At 43.7% G+C, this 19694-nt stretch overlaps 1 protein-coding gene across 4 annotated transcripts in view; it reads left to right on the top strand.

Moving 5' to 3' along the window:
- The first annotated feature begins 507 nt into the window (after positions 1–507).
- Positions 508–19694, top strand: part of CSMD3 (CUB and Sushi multiple domains 3) — a 1198342-nt gene continuing 1179155 nt past the window's right edge. For all 4 annotated transcript variants that reach the window (XM_050940462.1, XM_050940461.1, XM_050940464.1 and 1 more), the window contains exon 1: positions 508–795. In XM_050940462.1, the coding sequence (XP_050796419.1) occupies positions 618–795 (178 nt within the window). In that variant the 5' untranslated portion in view covers positions 508–617. The remainder of the gene's footprint in view (positions 796–19694) is intronic.

Here is a 19694-nt window from a genome sequence, read left to right as displayed (position 1 = left end):
ACGTTACTATGAAAGATGTGTGCACCAATGTAGTTTGTGTGTGTGTGTTATGTGAGTGGTGATGTTCATAGGCTTAAACATCGCAGACGCATATTTAATAATATGCTACGGATTATCCTGTCCAAGCGACAGCAGGATGGATGTATCTTGCTGCATTAGCTCCTAGATGTTCCTTCAGGCGACTATGAAAATCTCACTAGTGTATTATTTCTTGAATTGCTTTCCTGGGCAGAACTGATCTTCTCGAAGGGGTGGGGGGAGGAGGAGGTGGAGGAGAAGAACCTCAATAGCAAATACTGTTTGGAGTTGATTCGGGAGATTGTCTGGGCTTTTAAGATGCTCTCCCTGGGTTCCTGGGGGATGCTGTAACGAGCCAGAATTGTGGTGTTTTTTGATTGTGGAGGTGGAGGAAGCGGGGAGGGGTGGGAGACGGAAAAGACACAATCCAGAGTAGCTGAGACTTTGTGCCCCTGTTGGAGAGATGGTTGAGTCCTCGTGAAGGTTGCTGTGGTATCCCAGAAACACCATTCACTCTGAGCTGTGACCGCGCACCATCAACAGAAACAACTCCACTGCGCCTGGCCGAGGAATAGGAATTAGGAGCTCTCCCGAATAATATGAAAGGGATCTGCAAAGGGGAAATCCGTGCAAAGGAGTCGAAAATAGCAGACTTTTGGGACAGGGGATGTACTAAATGTGGCCGGCTGGACTTCATGCTGCTGAAGAAAATGGGGATTAAAAGTGGATTTACATTTTGGAACCTCGTCTTTTTATTGCTGGTTTCCTATGTGCAAGGTAGGGTGGTGTTTGGGGGGCATTTTGTAGGGGACCCTTTGCTTTCGGGTTGGGCGTTCGGAGTTCTTGCCCTTTACAAAGGTTTCACCGGGGGTACTCTATAATTTGAACAAATACATGATAATTAAGGGGGGGGGAAGGAGCTGAATCAGAGCTCTCTTCTGAAATAGGAAATGCAATTGCTTGCCAGCCTTGGTGTTCAATGCAGTGACTGAGCTGAGGCTCAATAAATATTCTTGCAGTATGCTCAAACGGATACGTGAGTTGGTGCATATAGCCTCTAACTAGTGCATATTCAAGCACAAGCCCAGTGAATGACTTTTCTAGGGTAGCGGGGGGGATGATTACCTAGGATTATTTTTTTCCCCCGGTCAAACAAACGGATCTTTGCGGGAATATCTGTAGCAATGCACTGATTAGTTTAACCATTCCATAAGGAAAGTTAGAGAGGTGCCCGGTGTGTGTATGTGGGTGTGCGAGTGTATGTAATATATCTCAAATACAGAAAGGCTTTTTCACACGCGTGTGTATGCGAGCTGCGTTCTTTGGCTGCAGAAGAGCTGTGTTAGAAAAATCATCTTTGAAGGCATGATATGCCGTTGAGTTGAAAGATCGAGCCCCCTCCTTGTCTCTGTGTCTTTTTTTTTTAATTATTATTTTAATGCATGGCAGACAGGAAGAAAGTCTTTAGTTGAAGTATAAGGATCTGCGTTCAATCGTTGGGTGCAAACAGGTACAGGGAAATGGCATCACAAAAAGGAATGTGTCGTTTGAACAATGTGCACCTCGAATATTAGGCAGCCCTCACTACATGGGGAAGTGCTGACCTCCACCAAGTGTGCCTCCAGCAAAGGGATCTGCGCTGGGACGCTTCGCATCCTGCTGGCCATTCTCGGATCCCCAAATTAATCTATTTTTGTTTGTGGATAATCCTTTCATTTCTGATTAATCCCCTGCTTGCCCCCTGCGCCACACACACGCACCCAGCATGTCTAGTAGACAGTATCGATCCTTTCCGAGTTTGAAGACTCGGTTGTTGCTTATCGAGGTGGAGTCCATACCAAGAACTGTATGGAGGTTTTTCTTGTTAAAACGGGTGCCTACCACCCTAAACTGCGATCTGGCTCTGGCTTTTATGAAACAGTTGATTGTAGAGCGTTGCAGCTGGTTGTTCCCACACAGAAAGCAGCTCTATTTGCATCCTATTGGAAAGGATAATTCATGTTTCATAGGGGTGTCTGTTGTTGTAGGGGTTTACCTCATCGCACGTTATCTCGACACTGTATCAGATGCTCGGAAGCATGCCCGGAATTTTAATATACATTCTAATTACAGGAAGCTCTCCCATCTTTACCTCGAAGCCAGCTGTTTCCAGATTGTTTGCCCATTTCTGAAACAGGTCTGCGCTTTGGCTCAGAGATCAGGACCAAACCATGTCATGTGAGAGATTTAAAAAAAAACAAGCTTATTAATAAATTCTCCGTGTGACGTGTTTCTATTTGAATGTCATCAGTTTGTACTCTGCAAAACCGTATCACCCAGAAATACATAATGTGCCTGCTAGAAGGCTATGCTGGTTAATGGATGACGCTGGCAGCTGCTACTGTGAAACAGTTGCTTTGTGAATAGGAGTCGCGTGGAGGCAGCATCCTACAAAATTAAAGACACAGACGATTTTTCCTGGCTGTGGGGTGCTGACCATAACTTGAGTGTAAGTTTTCATCGCAGCTGTTGAATAACAGCTACAGTTGCCCTTGCAGGGAGGAAGGAAGAACCACTAGCGACATTTAGTGCAAAGATTGGGAAGACTTGCATAAAACCCTCCACTGACAGGATAAAAGTGGGACTTCACAATATTAGTGCCTCTGGCGGCATGTACATTCAACAAGATGCTGTGAGGGTAACATTGTCAAAATGCAGGGCCCGATATCTCACGACCTGAACACCCATAGACTTCAACTGGAGTTGTAGATCCTCGGGGCACCTGAGCATCAGAGAGGTTTAAATTGGGTGCCTAAATATGGATTCCCTTGATAGTGTCAGGCTGGAAAATGTTGGCCTGTGCTCAGAGCAGCGTCGCGCGTATTGTGCGCGCTGTACGTTTCCATGAATGAATGCATTCTACCTTTTTAGTGTCAGGAAGGTTCCCCTGCTCCCGGAAACCTTGGCAGGTGCACAGACTGAATATCTGCCCTTTGCTAGCACTCCAGCTGTTGGAAAAAAGGAGACACCCAAACACCCAGCATCTGCCCACTCCACTGCTGCCAAGACCCCCTATCATGGTCCCTCCTTCCCAGGCCCTTGCCCACACCACTGCCCTGCCAGGCCACTTCCTCCTTATCACCCATTGACACCCAAGCCCACTGCTACAGTTGCCTAGGCCCCACCAGCCAGAACCTTTCAATTGCCTCTTCATCCCAAGCCTGCCTGTTTTATCGCTGTCTCGCAGGATGCTGTATTCCAGGAGTCTCTTTCTGCTCCTGTCTCTAGAGGTCCCATGCCACTACTGTCTGCCCTACTACTACTGCCTCTTAAAGTCTCGGTCCAAGGCTAATTCTACATCTGCTTTCCAAGCCTCAGCTTACTCGGGCAAGCCTATACCCATGTCTGTGTCTATTTGTGGGTGTGGGTGTCCCCCAGTTGTTTTGTATGTGCATTATGTGCACACATTCACAGTTTCTGGAAATTTCTCATCTCGGCACCAATTTCCATCCCTCGCCTCTGTATTTCTACAGCAATAGCAGTGAAGGGTTACCCCCCCCATCCCTGTGTCTGCACGGTAAAAAAAAAAATAGTAATACGTATGTCAGAACTGCTACAGAGCGGCTACAATGAGTGGAAACTGACAGGAGCTGTAGCTTGCACGGCTCACACAATCCCCTTTCAGGAGAAGGGCCATGCAGCTGGTCAATCGCCAAGTCAGTCCTCACAGGATTACACGGAAGTAGGAAAGCGAAGAAACGGCACCTTTGGCAAGTGCAAGGAGAATGACTTCACAGATGTTTGCTATTGCCAAGCAGCCTCATACCTGCCCCAGCTCCCCGGCTGGGAGACACGTTTCTGTTGGAACGGCAGTACGGTTTATCCCCTGGAAATGTGCACACTCCGATTCCCCTCCACCTTCCCAGGCACCCTTAGGAACAGGAATAAACGAGAACGTCATTTAGGCAGGAAAAATACTAACTAATCTTCGGAGGAGCAGCGAGTCAATCCTCCCCGTCCAACTCTATCAGCCCTGGTAGCCCTTCCATGCCCACAAATGGTGCACGGGGCCGCAGCGGGTTTATTTGCGCTCTGGAGGTAAAGCCCTAAGCCCACGGCTCTCCAGAACCGGCTGCTGGGAGAGACACCCGGAATCTGCTCGTGAAAATAACAGCCAGCGAGGGAACAAAAACCCACCTCCTCTGAGCTGTCGCCCAAAGTCAGAGAGCCGCAAGTGCCCTTTGGGGCTGGGAACAAGGAAGCTTTCCCTGCGCTGGGGTTCCTCCAGGCTGGGCTGTTACTGGCTGAGCCTGGGTCATTTTGAAAATAAAAGGAAAAGAGAGAGGGAGAGGCCGCGGGAGATGGAAGGGGTCTCTCTGCCCCCTCTCTGGATGGCTGGGAGCTGGCACAGGGGACTGGTTAGCAGGAGAAGATGCGCTCGATTTCTCTTTGCTAGCCCCTCACACGCGGCTCATGCGTTTCCCGTGCACTCTTTGCTTCCTTCCCAGTGCATGCTAGGGGCATGAACTGACCCAGGGGAGGCTTTGGACAATGAGCTTTTGGGGGCGCTGAAGCGGATGATCCTTGCCAGATGATCGCTGCTGTGGCTGCAGTTCAGGGGGGAGAGGAGGAAGGTGGGTATTGACTAGATCCCGGGGCCTTTCAGCAGAGCGGCCGCTGCACCTAAACCAGTTAGCCCTGTCCTGCTGCGCAAACACGCACCGCACAGCACCGCGCCCCTTCCGGGAAGCTGGAGAAGTTGGCACTGACGGGCTGCACAGTGAACAAGCCCCCTTGGGTGGGGAAAGCTCTCCGGGGCACTGTGCTTAGTGCGGGGCTCTGCCCCTTCCTCTCAAGTCGGGGGAAAGCCCCGCCGCGCCCAGCCCAGGAGAAGGAGCTGAGTCTTTCCCTGCCCCGGGGGAGTCTGGGCTCGTCACCTCACTGCCTTGCAGAACGGGCAGGAGTAACAGGCGAGCTCTGCCGCCGCCTTGCCCTGAGCTCACACAGCCCTGCAGGCAGGGGAGCAGCCAGCACCGGCTGTCGGGCAGGGGGCTGCGCACCGTGACTTAGCAGAGGGCCCCGTGGGGCCAGCCAGCCAGGGCAGCGCCCAGTCGATTATTCTTGCACCATTAGCCACCGTTTGGCTCCTCAGGGTCTAACGCGAAGGTTGCGCAGCAGGTTTTGCTTGTGATGTTTAGTGTAGAAAAATAACCTGCTCTCCCTCCCATACTAGTTCTCGTCAAGGGCTCTCGTTTTCCTGGACTCCTAGGTGCTAGGGGTGCTGGAGCAGCCCAGGCTTGAAGTGGTTTCCATCTAGGGTGACCAGATGTCCCGATTTTATAGGGACAGTCCCGATTTTTGAGTCTTTTTCTTATACAGGTTCCTATTACCCCCAGCCCGTCCGGATCTTTCACAGTTGCTGTCTGGTCACCCTATTTCCAATCATATACAGGATTCACAGTTTTGGTTCAATCCCTCTCAGCATTCCCCCCCCCCCCCCGTACAAATGTTACAGCACCCCTGCCTGGACCTTGCAAAAAGCAGTCGAATATAAGTCCAGTAAGGGCTGCCTGGGTCTTTCAACCTCATTAACATGACTTTAAAGGACAAGTCTGGTTTAAATTAGGGAAGAATTTGGAAGGTATGTTTAACTGCACCCTCTCCTTTCCCCTAATCCCGATACATAAAATAACAGAAACTGCAGGCCTTGTCTAAATGTTGGTTCACTAATTTTTATCAGACATTAGGTATGCACAGGTCATGCAGATGCGAGTGCATGGTGTGGTATAAAGTAGGGCTGTTGATTAATTGCAGTTAACTCGCGTGATTAACTCAAAATTAATTATGATAAAAAATTAATTGTGATTAATTGCAGTTTTAATCACACTGCTAACCAATAGAATACCAATTGAAATATATTAAATATTTTGGATGTTTTTCTACATTTTAAAATATATTGATTTCAATTGCAATATAGAATACAAAATGTACTGTGCTCACTTGATATTATTATTTTGATTACAAATATTTGCACTGTAAACATGATAAACAAAATAAATAACATTTTTCAATCCACCTAATACAAGTACGGTCATTCAATCTCTTTACCATGAAAGTTGAACATAGAATCATGTACAAAAAAAACTGCATTAAAAAACAAAACAATGTAAAACTTTAAAGCCTACATGTCCACTCAGTCCTACTTCTTGTTCAGCCAATCGGTAAGAGAAACAAGTTTGTTTACATTTACAGGAGATAAGGATGCCCATTTCTTATTTACAGTGTCACTGGAAAGTGAGAACAGGCATTTGCATGGCACTTAGTAGCCGGCATTGCAGGGCATTTATGTGCAGATATGCTAAACATTACTGTACCCCTTCATGATTCAGCCACCATTCCAGAGGACATGCTTCCATGCTAGTGATGCTTGTTAAAAAATAATGTGTTAATTACTTAGTGACTGAACTCCATGGGGGAGAATTGTATGTCTTCTGCTCTGTTTTACTGGCATTCTGCAATATATTTCATGTTATACCAGTCTCTGATGATGACCTAGCACATGTTGTTCATTTTAAGAACACTTCCACTGCAGATTTGACAAAAGCAAAGAAGGTACCAATGTGAGATTTCTAAAGATAGCTACAGCACTTGATCCAATGTTTAAGAGTCTGAAATGCCTTCCAAAATCTGAGAAGGACGAGGTGTGCAGCATGCTTTCAAAAGTCTGATGTGGAAAACTACAGAACCTGAACCACCAAAAAGAAAATCAACTTTTTGTGGGTGGCTTCTGCCTCAGATGATGAAAATGAACATGCGTCAGTCTACACAGGTTTGGATCGTTATCAAGCAGAACACATCATCAGCATGGATGTATGTCCTCTGGAATGGTGGTTGACACATGAAGGGACATATGAATCTTTAGCACATCTGGCATGTAAATATCTTGCGACGCTAGCTACAACAGTGCCATGCAAATGCCTGTTCTCACTTTCAGGTGACCTTGTAAACAAGAAGAAGACAGCATTATCTCCTGCAAATGTAAATGAACTTGTTTGTCTGAGCAATTGGCTGAACAAGAAATAGGACTGAGTGGATCTGTAGGCTCTAAAGTTTTACATTGTTTTGGGTTTTGAATGCAGTTGCACATCATTCTACGTTTGTATGTTCAACTTTCATGGTAAAGAGTTTGCATGACAGTATTTGTATTAGATGAATTGGAAATACTATTTCTTTTGGTGTTTTACAGTACAATATTTCTAATAAGTAATAAATATAAAGTGAGCTCTGTACTCTTTGTATTCTGCAATGTAATTGAAATCAATATATTTGAAAATGTAGAAAAAATAAAAAAATATTTAAATAAATGGTATCATTATTGTTCAACAGTGTGATTAATCGTGTGATCAATTTTTTAATCACACAATCATGATTAATTTTTTCATCACTTGACATCGCTAGTATAAAGGTTTATCAGGGGATGATTAAATGGCAAAGGTACTCATGAGTTGTGTAGATCATACAAGAAAATGCAGATAAAATCTTCAGACATCATGCTGTGTGTGTGTGGCAGGTGTGGGGGGTGCATCTGCCCCAAAGAGTTGACAGTCATAGAATCGTAGAAGATTAGGGTTGGAAGAGACCTCAAGAGGTCATCTAGTCCAGCCCCCCTGCTCAAAGCAGGACCAACACCAACTAAATCATCCCTAGACAGGGCTTTATCAAGCCAGGCCTTAAAAACCTCTAAGGATGGAGATTCCACCACCTCCATAGGTAACCCATTCCAGTGTTTCATCACCCTCCTAGTGAAATGGTTTTTCCTAATATCCAATCTAGACCTCCCTGACTGCAACTTGAGACCATTTCTTCTTGTTCTGTCAACTGCCACCACTGAGAATAGCCTAGCTTCCATCCTCTTTGGAACCCCATTTCAGGCTGCTCTCAAATTAGTGAGGGGCCCAAAACTGGATACAATATTCCAGGTGTGGCCTTACCAGTGCTGAATACAGTGGAATAATCACTTCCCTTGATCTGCTGGCAATGCTCCTACTAATGCAGCCCAATAGCTGATAGCCTTCTTGGCAACAAGGGCACACTTGTTGACTCATATCCAGTTTCTTGTCCACTGTAATCCCCAGGTCCTTTTCTGCAGAACTGCCGCTTCGCCTGTTGGTCCCCAGCCTGTAGCAGTGCATGGGATTCTTCTGCCTAAGTGCAGGACTCTGTACTTCTCCTTGTTGAACCTCATCAGATTTCTTTTGGCCCAATCTTCCAATTTGTCTAGGTCACTTTGGACCCTATCCCTACCCGCCAGCATATCTACTTCTCCCCCCAGCTCAGTAGCTCAGTGTCATCTGCGAACTTGCTGAGGGTGCAGTCCATCCCATCATACAGATCATTAATGAAAATGTTGAACAAAACTGGTCCCAGGACAAACCCCTGGGGCGCTCTGCTTGATATCAGCTGCCAATTAGACATCAAGCCATTGGTCACTATCCGTTGAGCCCGATGATCTAGCCAGCTTTTTATTCACCTTACAGTCCATTCATCCAATCCATACTTTTTTAACTTGCTGGCAAGAATGCTGTGGGAGACCGTATCAAAAGTTTTGCTAAAGTCCAGATATATCACATCTACCGCTTTCCCCATATCCACAGAGCCAGTTATCTCATCATAGAAGGCAATCAGGTTGGTCAGGCATGACTTGCCCTTTGTGATTCAATGTCGACTGTTCCCAATAACTTTCCTCTCCACCAGGTGCTTCAGAATGGATTCCATGAGGACCTGCTCCATGATTTTTCCAGGGACTGAGGTGAGACTGACTGGTCTGTAGTTTCCCAGGTTCTCCTTCTTCCCTTTTTAAAGATGGGCACTATATTTGCCTTTTTCCAATCACCTGGGAGCTCCCCCATTCACCACGAGTTTTTCAAAAATAATGGCCAATGGCTCTGCAATCACATCAGACAACTCCCTCAGCATTGATTAGATCTAGACCCATGGACTTGTGCATGTCCATATTTTCTGATTAGTCCTTAACATGTTCTTTCACCACTGAGGGCTGCTCACTTCCTCCCGTACTGTGCAGAGCGGCCGCTGCACTAAACCATTTATCCATGTCCTGCTGCGCAAACACGCACCGCACAGCACCGCGCCCCTTCCGGGAAGCTGGAGAAGTTCCCACCTTCTTCTTGGGCTGCACACCTGAACAAGCCCCCTTGGGTGGGGAAAGCTCTCCGGGGCACTGTCTTGTGCGGGGCTCTGCCCCTTCCTCTGCATGCTCGGGGGAAAGCCCCGCCGCGCCCAGCCCAGGAGAAGGAGCTGAGCTTCCCTGCCCCGGATCATCTGGGCTCGTCACCTCACTGCCTTGCAGAACGGGCAGGAGTAACAGGCGAGCTCTGCCGCCGCCTTGCCCTGAGCTAACACAGCCCTGCAGGCTGTAGATCAAATAGAACTTTGGGCTGTTGGGCTGGGTGAAGTTCTATGGCTTGACTTAGCAGAGGGCCCCGTGGGGCCAGCCAGCCAGGGCAGCGCCCAGTCGATTATTCTTGCACCATTAGCCACCGTTTGGCTCCTCAGGGTCTAACGCGAAGGTTGCGCAGCAGGTTTTGCTTGTGATGTTTAGTGTAGAAAAATAACCTGCTCTCCCTCCCATACTAGTTCTCGTCAAGGGCTCTCGTTTTCCTGGACTCCTAGGTGCTAGGGGTGCTGGAGCAGCCCAGGCTTGAAGTGGTTTCCATCTAGGGTGACCAGATGTCCCGATTTTATAGGGACAGTCCCGATTTTTGAGTCTTTTTCTTATACAGGTTCCTATTACCCCCAGCCCGTCCGGATCTTTCACAGTTGCTGTCTGGTCACCCTATTTCCATCATATACAGGATTCACAGTTTGGTTCAATCCCTCTCAGCATTCCCCCCCCCCCCCCGTACAAATGTTACAGCACCCCTGCCTGGACCTTGCAAAAAGCAGTCGAATATAAAGTCCAGTAAGGGCTGCCTGGGTCTTCAACCTCATTAACATGACTTTAAAGGACAAGTCTGGTTTAAATTAGGGAAGAATTTGGAAGGTATGTTTAACTGCACCCTCTCCTTTCCCCTAATCCCGATACATAAAATAACAGAAACTGCAGGCCTTGTCTAAATGTTGGTTCACTAATTTTTATCAGACATTAGGTATGCACAGGTCATGCAGATGCGAGTGCATGGTGTGGTATAAAGTAGGGCTGTTGATTAATTGCAGTTAACTCGCGTGATTAACTCAAAAATTAATTATGATAAAAAATTAATTGTGATTAATTGCAGTTTTAATCACACTGCTAACCAATAGAATACCAATTGAAATATATTAAATATTTTGGATGTTTTTCTACATTTTAAAATATATTGATTTCAATTGCAATATAGAATACAAAATGTACTGTGCTCACTTGATATTATTATTTTGATTACAAATATTTGCACTGTAAACATGATAAACAAAATAAATAACATTTTTCAATCCACCTAATACAAGTACGGTCATTCAATCTCTTTACCATGAAAGTTGAACATAGAATCATGTACAAAAAAAACTGCATTAAAAAACAAAACAATGTAAAACTTTAAAGCCTACATGTCCACTCAGTCCTACTTCTTGTTCAGCCAATCGGTAAGAGAAACAAGTTTGTTTACATTTACAGGAGATAAGGATGCCCATTTCTTATTTACAGTGTCACTGGAAAGTGAGAACAGGCATTTGCATGGCACTTAGTAGCCGGCATTGCAGGGCATTTATGTGCAGATATGCTAAACATTACTGTACCCCTTCATGATTCAGCCACCATTCCAGAGGACATGCTTCCATGCTAGTGATGCTTGTTAAAAATAATGTGTTTAATTACTTAGTGACTGAACTCCATGGGGGAGAATTGTATGTCTTCTGCTCTGTTTTACTGGCATTCTGCAATATATTTCATGTTATACCAGTCTCTGATGATGACCTAGCACATGTTGTTCATTTGAAGAACACTTCCACTGCAGATTTGACAAAAGCAAAGAAGGCACCAATGTGAGATTTCTAAAGATAGCTACAGCACTTGATCCAATGTTTAAGAGTCTGAAATGCCTTCCAAAATCTGAGAAGGACGAGGTGTGCAGCATGCTTTCAAAAGTCTGATGTGAAAACTACAGAACCTGAACCACCAAAAAAGAAAATCAACTTTTTGTGGGTGGCTTCTGCCTCAGATGATGAAAATGAACATGCGTCAGTCCACACAAGTTTGGATCGTTATCAAGCAGAACACATCATCAGCATGGATGTATGTCCTCTGGAATGGTGGTTGACACATGAAGGGACATATGAATCTTTAGCACATCTGGCATGTAAATATCTTGCGACGCTAGCTACAACAGTGCCATGCAAATGCCTGTTCTCACTTTCAGGTGACCTTGTAAACAAGAAGAAGACAGCATTATCTCCTGCAAATGTAAATGAACTTGTTTGTCTGAGCAATTGGCTGAACAAGAAATAGGACTGAGTGGATCTGTAGGCTCTAAAGTTTTACATTGTTTTGGTTTTGAATGCAGTTGCACATCATTCTACGTTTGTATGTTCAACTTTCATGGTAAAGAGTTTGCATGACAGTATTTGTATTAGATGAATTGGAAATACTATTTCTTTTGGTGTTTTTACAGTACAATATTTCTAATAAGTAATAAATATAAAGTGAGCTCTGTACTCTTTGTATTCTGCAATGTAATTGAAATCAATATATTTGAAAATGTAGAAAAAATAAAAAAATATTTAAATAAATGGTATCATTATTGTTCAACAGTGTGATTAATCGTGTGATCAATTTTTTAATCACACAATCATGATTAATTTTTTCATCACTTGACATCGCTAGTATAAAGGTTTATCAGGGGATGATTAAATGGCAAAGGTACTCATGAGTTGTGTAGATCATACAAGAAAATGCAGATAAAATCTTCAGACATCATGCTGTGTGTGTGTGGCAGGTGTGGGGGGTGCATCTGCCCCAAAGAGTTGACAGTCATAGAATCGTAGAAGATTAGGGTTGGAAGAGACCTCAAGAGGTCATCTAGTCCAGCCCCTGCTCAAAGCAGGACCAACACCAACTAAATCATCCTAGACAGGGCTTTATCAAGCCAGGCCTTAAAAACCTCTAAGGATGGAGATTCCACCACCTCCATAGGTAACCCATTCCAGTGTTTCATCACCCTCCTAGTGAAATGGTTTTTCCTAATATCCAATCTAGACCTCCCTGACTGCAACTTGAGACCATTTCTTCTTGTTCTGTCAACTGCCACCACTGAGAATAGCCTAGCTCCATCCTCTTTGGAACCCCATTTCAGGCTGCTCTCAAATTAGTGAGGGGCCCAAAACTGGATACAATATTCCAGGTGTGGCCTTACCAGTGCTGAATACAGTGGAATAATCACTTCCCTTGATCTGCTGGCAATGCTCCTACTAATGCAGCCCAATAGCTGATAGCCTTCTTGGCAACAAGGGCACACTGTTGACTCATATCCAGTTTCTTGTCCACTGTAATCCCCAGGTCCTTTTCTGCAGAACTGCCGCTTCGCCTGTTGGTCCCCAGCCTGTAGCAGTGCATGGGATTCTTCTGCCCTAAGTGCAGGACTCTGTACTTCTCCTTGTTGAACCTCATCAGATTTCTTTTGGCCCAATCTTCCAATTTGTCTAGGTCACTTTGGACCCTATCCCTACCCGCCAGCATATCTACTTCTCCCCCCAGCTCAGTAGCTCAGTGTCATCTGCGAACTTGCTGAGGGTGCAGTCCATCCCATCATACAGATCATTAATGAAAATGTTGAACAAAACTGGTCCCAGGACAAACCCCTGGGGCGCTCTGCTTGATATCAGCTGCCAATTAGACATCAAGCCATTGGTCACTATCCGTTGAGCCCGATGATCTAGCCAGCTTTTTATTCACCTTACAGTCCATTCATCCAATCCATACTTTTTTAACTTGCTGGCAAGAATGCTGTGGGAGACCGTATCAAAAGTTTTGCTAAAGTCCAGATATATCACATCTACCGCTTTCCCCATATCCACAGAGCCAGTTATCTCATCATAGAAGGCAATCAGGTTGGTCAGGCATGACTTGCCCTTTGTGATTCAATGTCGACTGTTCCCAATAACTTTCCTCTCCACCAGGTGCTTCAGAATGGATTCCATGAGGACCTGCTCCATGATTTTTCCAGGGACTGAGGTGAGACTGACTGGTCTGTAGTTTCCCAGGTTCTCCTTCTTCCCTTTTTTAAAGATGGGCACTATATTTGCCTTTTTCCAATCACCTGGGAGCTCCCCCATTCACCACGAGTTTTCAAAAATAATGGCCAATGGCTCTGCAATCACATCAGACAACTCCCTCAGCATTGATTAGATCTAGACCCATGGACTTGTGCATGTCCATATTTTCTGATTAGTCCTTAACATGTTCTTTCACCACTGAGGGCTGCTCACTTCCTCCCGTACTGTGCTGCCCAGTGCAGCAGTTTAAGAGCTGACTGAGGCAGAAAAAGTATAGAGTACTTCAACTTTTCCCACATCATCTGTCACTAGGTTGCCTCCCCAATTCAGTAAGGGCCCCACACTTTCCCTGACCTTCTTCTTGTTGCTAACATACCTGTAGAAACCCTTCTTGTTGCCATTCACATCCCTTGCTAGCTGCAACTCCAATTGTGCTTTGGCCTTCCTGATTATAACCCTGCATGCTCCAAGTATAAGACACCAGGTGGATACAAAGAGATGGACTTGGGAGCTTCCCATGGATCCTACAGGATCATCATGCAGTCCTATTCATATTATATCATAGAAATAAGCTGCACATTTTTAACAGTGAGTGTAATTAACCTTAGAAACAATTTACTAAGGGATGTGGTAGATTCTTCATCACTTGAAGTCCTTAACTCAACACTGAAGTTCTTTGCTGTAGATCAAATAGAAGCTTTGGGCTTGATGTTGAAAATACTGGGTGAAGTTCTATGGCTTGTGTTATGCAGGAGGTAAGACTTGCTGTTCATAAGGGTGTTAATTAACATACATTTCACAAGACATTACAAATATTCAATAGAAGTACCCTTTGGAAATCTCATATTGCATTACAGGCTGCAGCATTGCTAAAGTAAATTGTCTATGGCTCTGGATGAAGAAAATAAATTATATATTCTGAATACAATTAGAAAATGTTCTGTGTCTTTATGTCATACTGCTGAGCATGTCAACCCCTTTTAATGTAGGCCTACTAAATTCAGTGTAATGGCAATGGAATAACAAGATGTTTACTTTATGTCTGTAAGATCACAAAAGCAGCAAAGAGTCCTGTGGCACCTTATAGACTAACAGACGTTTGGAGCATGAGCTTTCGTGGGTGAATACTCACTTCGTCAGATGCATGACATGCATGACATGCATCCGACGAAGTGAGTATTCACCCACAAAAGCTCATGCTCCAAAACGTCTGTTAGTCTATAAGGTGCCACAGAACTCTTTGCTGCTTTTACAGATCCAGACTAACACGGCTACCCCTCTGGCTCTGATGTAAGATCACAGAGTGTCTGTGCTTTTTTGGCAGGACATATGCTGAACTACTGCCAGGTTACAACCGTGTTTCAATATTTTTGATTAAAATTTTGGTTATGTAATAAAATGTTCTATAACTAGTAATGGGTTACTGACAATGGTAAAGAAATCGAGATTTCAGTTTAGTATATTTCCATCTTCAATTACATTAATGGATTTCATTTTTACTTTGTATCCAATCATAAAACTTGTTCTAAGTAGTTAGGTAAAGTTTGAAAGTAGAAGTAATTAACAAAAACAAAGAACAGAATTAAAAACAAAGGAACAAAAACAATTTTCACATCTGTTTTAGTCTTTTCATCTTTTGCTAATATTTTCTTTATATTTGTCACAACAAGAAAACAGCCTCTGATCCTACAAAACATGATACCTTCTTTGGTTTCAAGAGTAAAAATAAATTGAAAAACAAATGTTCAAATTCTGATCTTTGGAAGATCGGTGTAGTTAACTGAAAGGAGGAGAAACACAAGAAAAAGAATGAAGGCCACAGATCTCTGTATATATCCACTACACACAACTCCATACTAAATTCAGCTCATTAACTTTTGTGAATTTTCATGTGTGCATATTGCTTGGTAGCGGGGAGGAGCTGATAGCTGCACTTCTGTCAAACATACTTAACCTATTCTTATGCGTAATTATGTAGTCATTCTTAAGCATGTCTGTGGTCACCAGATGTCTTCTTTTAAAAGTCCATTCCACAAGAGAGTTCCTAATCATGTATTTGCTAAACATTACCCTCCTTAATCAGTCATAGGAATGGTCCTATTAATTTCAGTAAGGCTGCTTGCATGGCATGAGAGTTTTAATGAGTATTATAGGAAGATTAAATATAATGATAATATGTAATTGGAATGGTAAGATCCAAACAATTTCTCCAACATCTTTATGACAATGAAATGCAACGTTATATATATATACATATTTGTGTGTGTATGATTACATTGTGATGATATACATGTAATACACCGAAACAACATATGATCTGCACCTTAGATCCTCTCACCTGCACTCTAACCAATACACCATCCTTCCAGGGCTGCTTCTAACATTTCAAAGATCTTAGCAGCTTTCAAATGGAAATAAAGCAAGGAAGAAAGCAAGCAAGCTAGCAAGAAATCCCAGCACAATAACCTGCTAAAATGTTTCCTTTCTTTCTTCAGAATTATATTAATCTAAGATACATAACAAATCCTGGACTTAAGAAAGAAATGTGCAATATCTTATGTTCTGTGAACTACAAAAAAGTTTTTGTGCCACTGCCGAGGTGAACTGATTGCAGAGAATGCTTGCCATGCTGATTTTTTAATGCAAGAATGGAAAATTAAAGCCCACTCCTCTGCTACTTAACCAGCTATACTCTTGTCCAATATCCCCATGACACTTCTAGCCAGAGCTTTTACCTTAAACATCTGCTCCTGACATCTGTTATTTTTTTTCATTCCCCAAAGGGGATGATCGTCCAGTGAATCTTCATTCTCCTCACATGACCTTCACTATTCTTAGTTTCAGAGACTTTGCCAGCAATGTCACCCTCTTCCCTTTACTTGAGTCATTTCCACAGCTTCCTGGGAAAATGAAGCACCGCTTACATTTGGAAGGACATGTCTTTTGAAGGCCTTTATGGGTGCTGAAAAGACCCCATTGAATTAGCCTCCATGTACCACATTTAGGAGAAGAGGAAATTTTTCTCCCCCAAACTCAGACCTCAGCCTCTGCACAGTGGCAGTAAGGTCCCTACACTGCAGAAGGATGTAAATATTGCTGTGCTTCAGAGATGCAGGAAGGCAGCATCAGAATCTGCACCAGCATCATACCTACCAGAATTCCTACACATAAATAAAGGTGATACATACAGTGAAATCTTTGTTCTTAGCAGGAAGGGGAAAAGGAAAATTCTGAGTCTCAAGTAAAAGATGAAGCATGACAGAATCAATGTCATGTGTCAATTTCGTAACACCATTACAAAATTACTTTCTCACTAAAGTGTTTGCTCAACATGGGGTTGCTTTGAGATTTATGTAAAGTGCTCCGATATGCACACTAAGGGAACACTGAGAAGGCAACAACCAACAACATCAACAGCAGTCAACACAGGCAGTTAGACTCTAATATTCCCATATTCAGTGACTGCTGCATCCTAGCTTCTCAGGGCTCCCAGGGATGTGCTGCTAAGTTTCTTAGTATTCCCTAATCCTCTCTCATAGCTCACTGAAGTCACTGGGACTCTTTCCATAGACTACAATGGGCTACGGATGAAAGCTGTATCCACGTTTCCAGACCCAAAGTTCTTCAAGCTCCCAGCCAGTTCCTGTGAGACATCTCACCCATGCTTTCCACTTTAACTTGCTCTGCCAGGCTCCGTATCTTGATTCTACTCCCCAGTTCTACTACAAGGAGCTACTGTAGATTTCAGTAGGTCCTGAGGAACTAGGGCCTGATGTGGAATATAGAAAGTCCTCTTCGGATTATTCTTTATAAAGTCTTCATAGTAAGGAATCAATTCCCTTCCACCCAACCCCAGCTCTATACCCATAGGTAAGACCTACTAAGGTATGCAGCAAATTCTTTGGACTTTTTGGTTCTGCAGGGAGGCAAAGCTGGTAAAGGGAGCAGATATCAAGCTATGGACCTGGGAAAGTGTGGCAGGTTCTGGAGAAAGGAATAGCGGACCTGGTCCTAAACTGCAGAGGCTTCCATTTTCCTTCCTTTTCCTGTCTTTGTGGTTCCATCATCATGTGAAGCTTAGAAGCATGATTCAGGTTTTCCCATTCCACTGGTGTATGTCAGAAATAAGTTTAAAGATTCATTTGCACAAACAAAAGACCAACCAAACACAACCCCAAACCTAAAAAAAATTCCCATTTTGTTAATTTGTGTCATAGTTGACAGGCTCTTTCAAAATTTTCCAAGAAGGCCTCGGTGTCATCACCTGCCTTGTAGGTGGGAAATTTCCTGTGCTGTGGAGCAATAATTGGCGCCGGGTTGTTAGGGTTGGCTGGCACATGCAGCCCAGCTTTTGCTAAGTCCAGTTCATGTTTTCTCTGTTTTTCCTTCTCTTCATTTTCTTTTTGTTGTTTTTCCATTTCTTTTTGTTGTTTTTCCATGTCTCGGCGGTGGTCCGCCTCTTTGGCTGCCTGTTCTCTTTGGTAGGCTGCCTCTCTTTCTCTCTCTCTTATTTCCATCTCTGTTTGTTTTATTTCCAGTTGTCGCCTGTGTTCAGCTTCTTTGATTTGTTCTTCGGCCTCCATTTTTGTCTTGGTAGTCATGGTTCCGGTTTTCTTGTGTTGGGGTGCCCTCCGGTGTTTATCTTCTGAACTGCAGGCTCTGTTGCCTCCTGGAGTCTGCCTAGCAACAGTGCCTTTAGCTAATCTTCAATGTTAAGTAAACCTGAAAAACCACTTTATTTGCATATATATAGTGCTGGTAATGACTCTCAATGGGAGTGCTATTGTGTGACAAAAGACTCTTAATAGCACCTTAATGATTTCTTGCTTAACATGCAAGCCACAAACTGCCAGAGAGAGCAGAAAAAAAAATTCTCTCTGGTTCCCTTTTAAAACCAAACTGTTTCTCTCTGCTAAAAAGCCCTTAGCAGAGAAAAGAAAAATATAATATTCCTACTGGCTTCTGGATTCTGTCTATATCCCAACCGCTGCCACCATGTCATAACCTTAGTCCCAGATTTGGACCTTAGCGTCCAAAATATGGGGGTTAGCATGAAAACCTCCAAGCTTAGTTACCAGCTTGGACCTGGTACCTGCTGCCACCACCCAAAAAATTAGAGTGTTTTGGGGCACTCTGGTCCCCCTGAAAAACCTTCCCTGGGGACCCCAAGACCCAAATCCCTTGAGTCTCACAACCAAGGGAAATAATCCTTTTTCCCTTCCCCTCTCCAGGTGCTCCTGGAGAGATACACAGACACAAGCTCTGTGAATCCAAACAGAGTGACTCACCCTCTCCGTTCCCAGTCCTGGAAACCAAAAGCACTTTCCTATTCCCCCAGAGGGAATGCAAAATCAGGCTAGCAAATCCAACACACAGATCTCCCCCTGAGTTCTTCCTCCCACCAGTTCCCTGGTGAGTACAGACTCAATTTCCCTGAAATTTCCCAGTAAAGAAAACTTCAACAGGTCTTAAAAGAAAGCTTTATATAAAAAAGAAAGGAAAAATACATACAAATGGTCTCTCTGTATTAAGGTGACAAAAATACAGGGTCGATTGCTTAAAAGAATATGGAATAAACAGCCTTATTCAAAACGAATACAAATCAAAGCACTCCAGCACTTATATTCATGCAAATACCAAAGAAAAGAAACCATATAACTTACTATCTGATCTCTTTGTCCATACACTTAGAAACAGAAGATTAGAAAGTAAAACTACTTCTCCAAAGCTCAGAGAAAGCAGGCAGACAGAAAACAAAGTCTTCAGACACAAAATTCCCTCCACCCAAAGTTGAAAAAATCCGGTTTCCTGATTGGTCCTCTGGTCAGGTGCTTCAGGTGAAAGAGACATTAACCCTTAGCTATCTGTTTATGACATGCCCCCTCCAGAGTGCTTCTCTGCTGTCCCTGCCAGTGGCCTACTCACTGAAACCCACTGAAGGCTAATGAGATTACACAGACATATGCATGAAGGCATAATTTTTAAAAAATAGGGTGTCGCAGAGGGCATAGTTTGCCCAGTGGAAACTTTATTTCTGTTGATTCACAGGGTAGAATAGAACCTGCTTGGCTGTCAAAGCCCATGGTGAATTTGTGGGATTGATAATTGGAAGGCAAAAAAACTTCTTTTACTTGAGCAATTTCAACATGGAAATCAATGAGATACAATGAATATGGAACCCTCATGAAGCCATTTCTACAGAGACACATTTTAAGGTAGAAGTGTACCTGTCACTTGAGGGTTGGCTTTTCCCTGTTCCCAGAAACTTTGCTTTTGAATTAATAAACCCACATATGCCACACTGTAGGTCAGTATTCATTGACCAAACTCATTTGTATATATTTAGTTGATCCATTTTTTCTTTCACTTTCTTCCACTGTTTTTATCTTCACAAATCTTATATGTACTGTTTCTTATGTACCATAATTTCT

The sequence above is a fragment of the Gopherus flavomarginatus genome, chromosome 2 (assembly GCF_025201925.1).
Source record: "Gopherus flavomarginatus isolate rGopFla2 chromosome 2, rGopFla2.mat.asm, whole genome shotgun sequence".
Classification (NCBI taxonomy): domain Eukaryota; kingdom Metazoa; phylum Chordata; order Testudines; family Testudinidae; genus Gopherus; species Gopherus flavomarginatus.
This window is presented reverse-complemented; position numbering and strand designations above follow the sequence as displayed.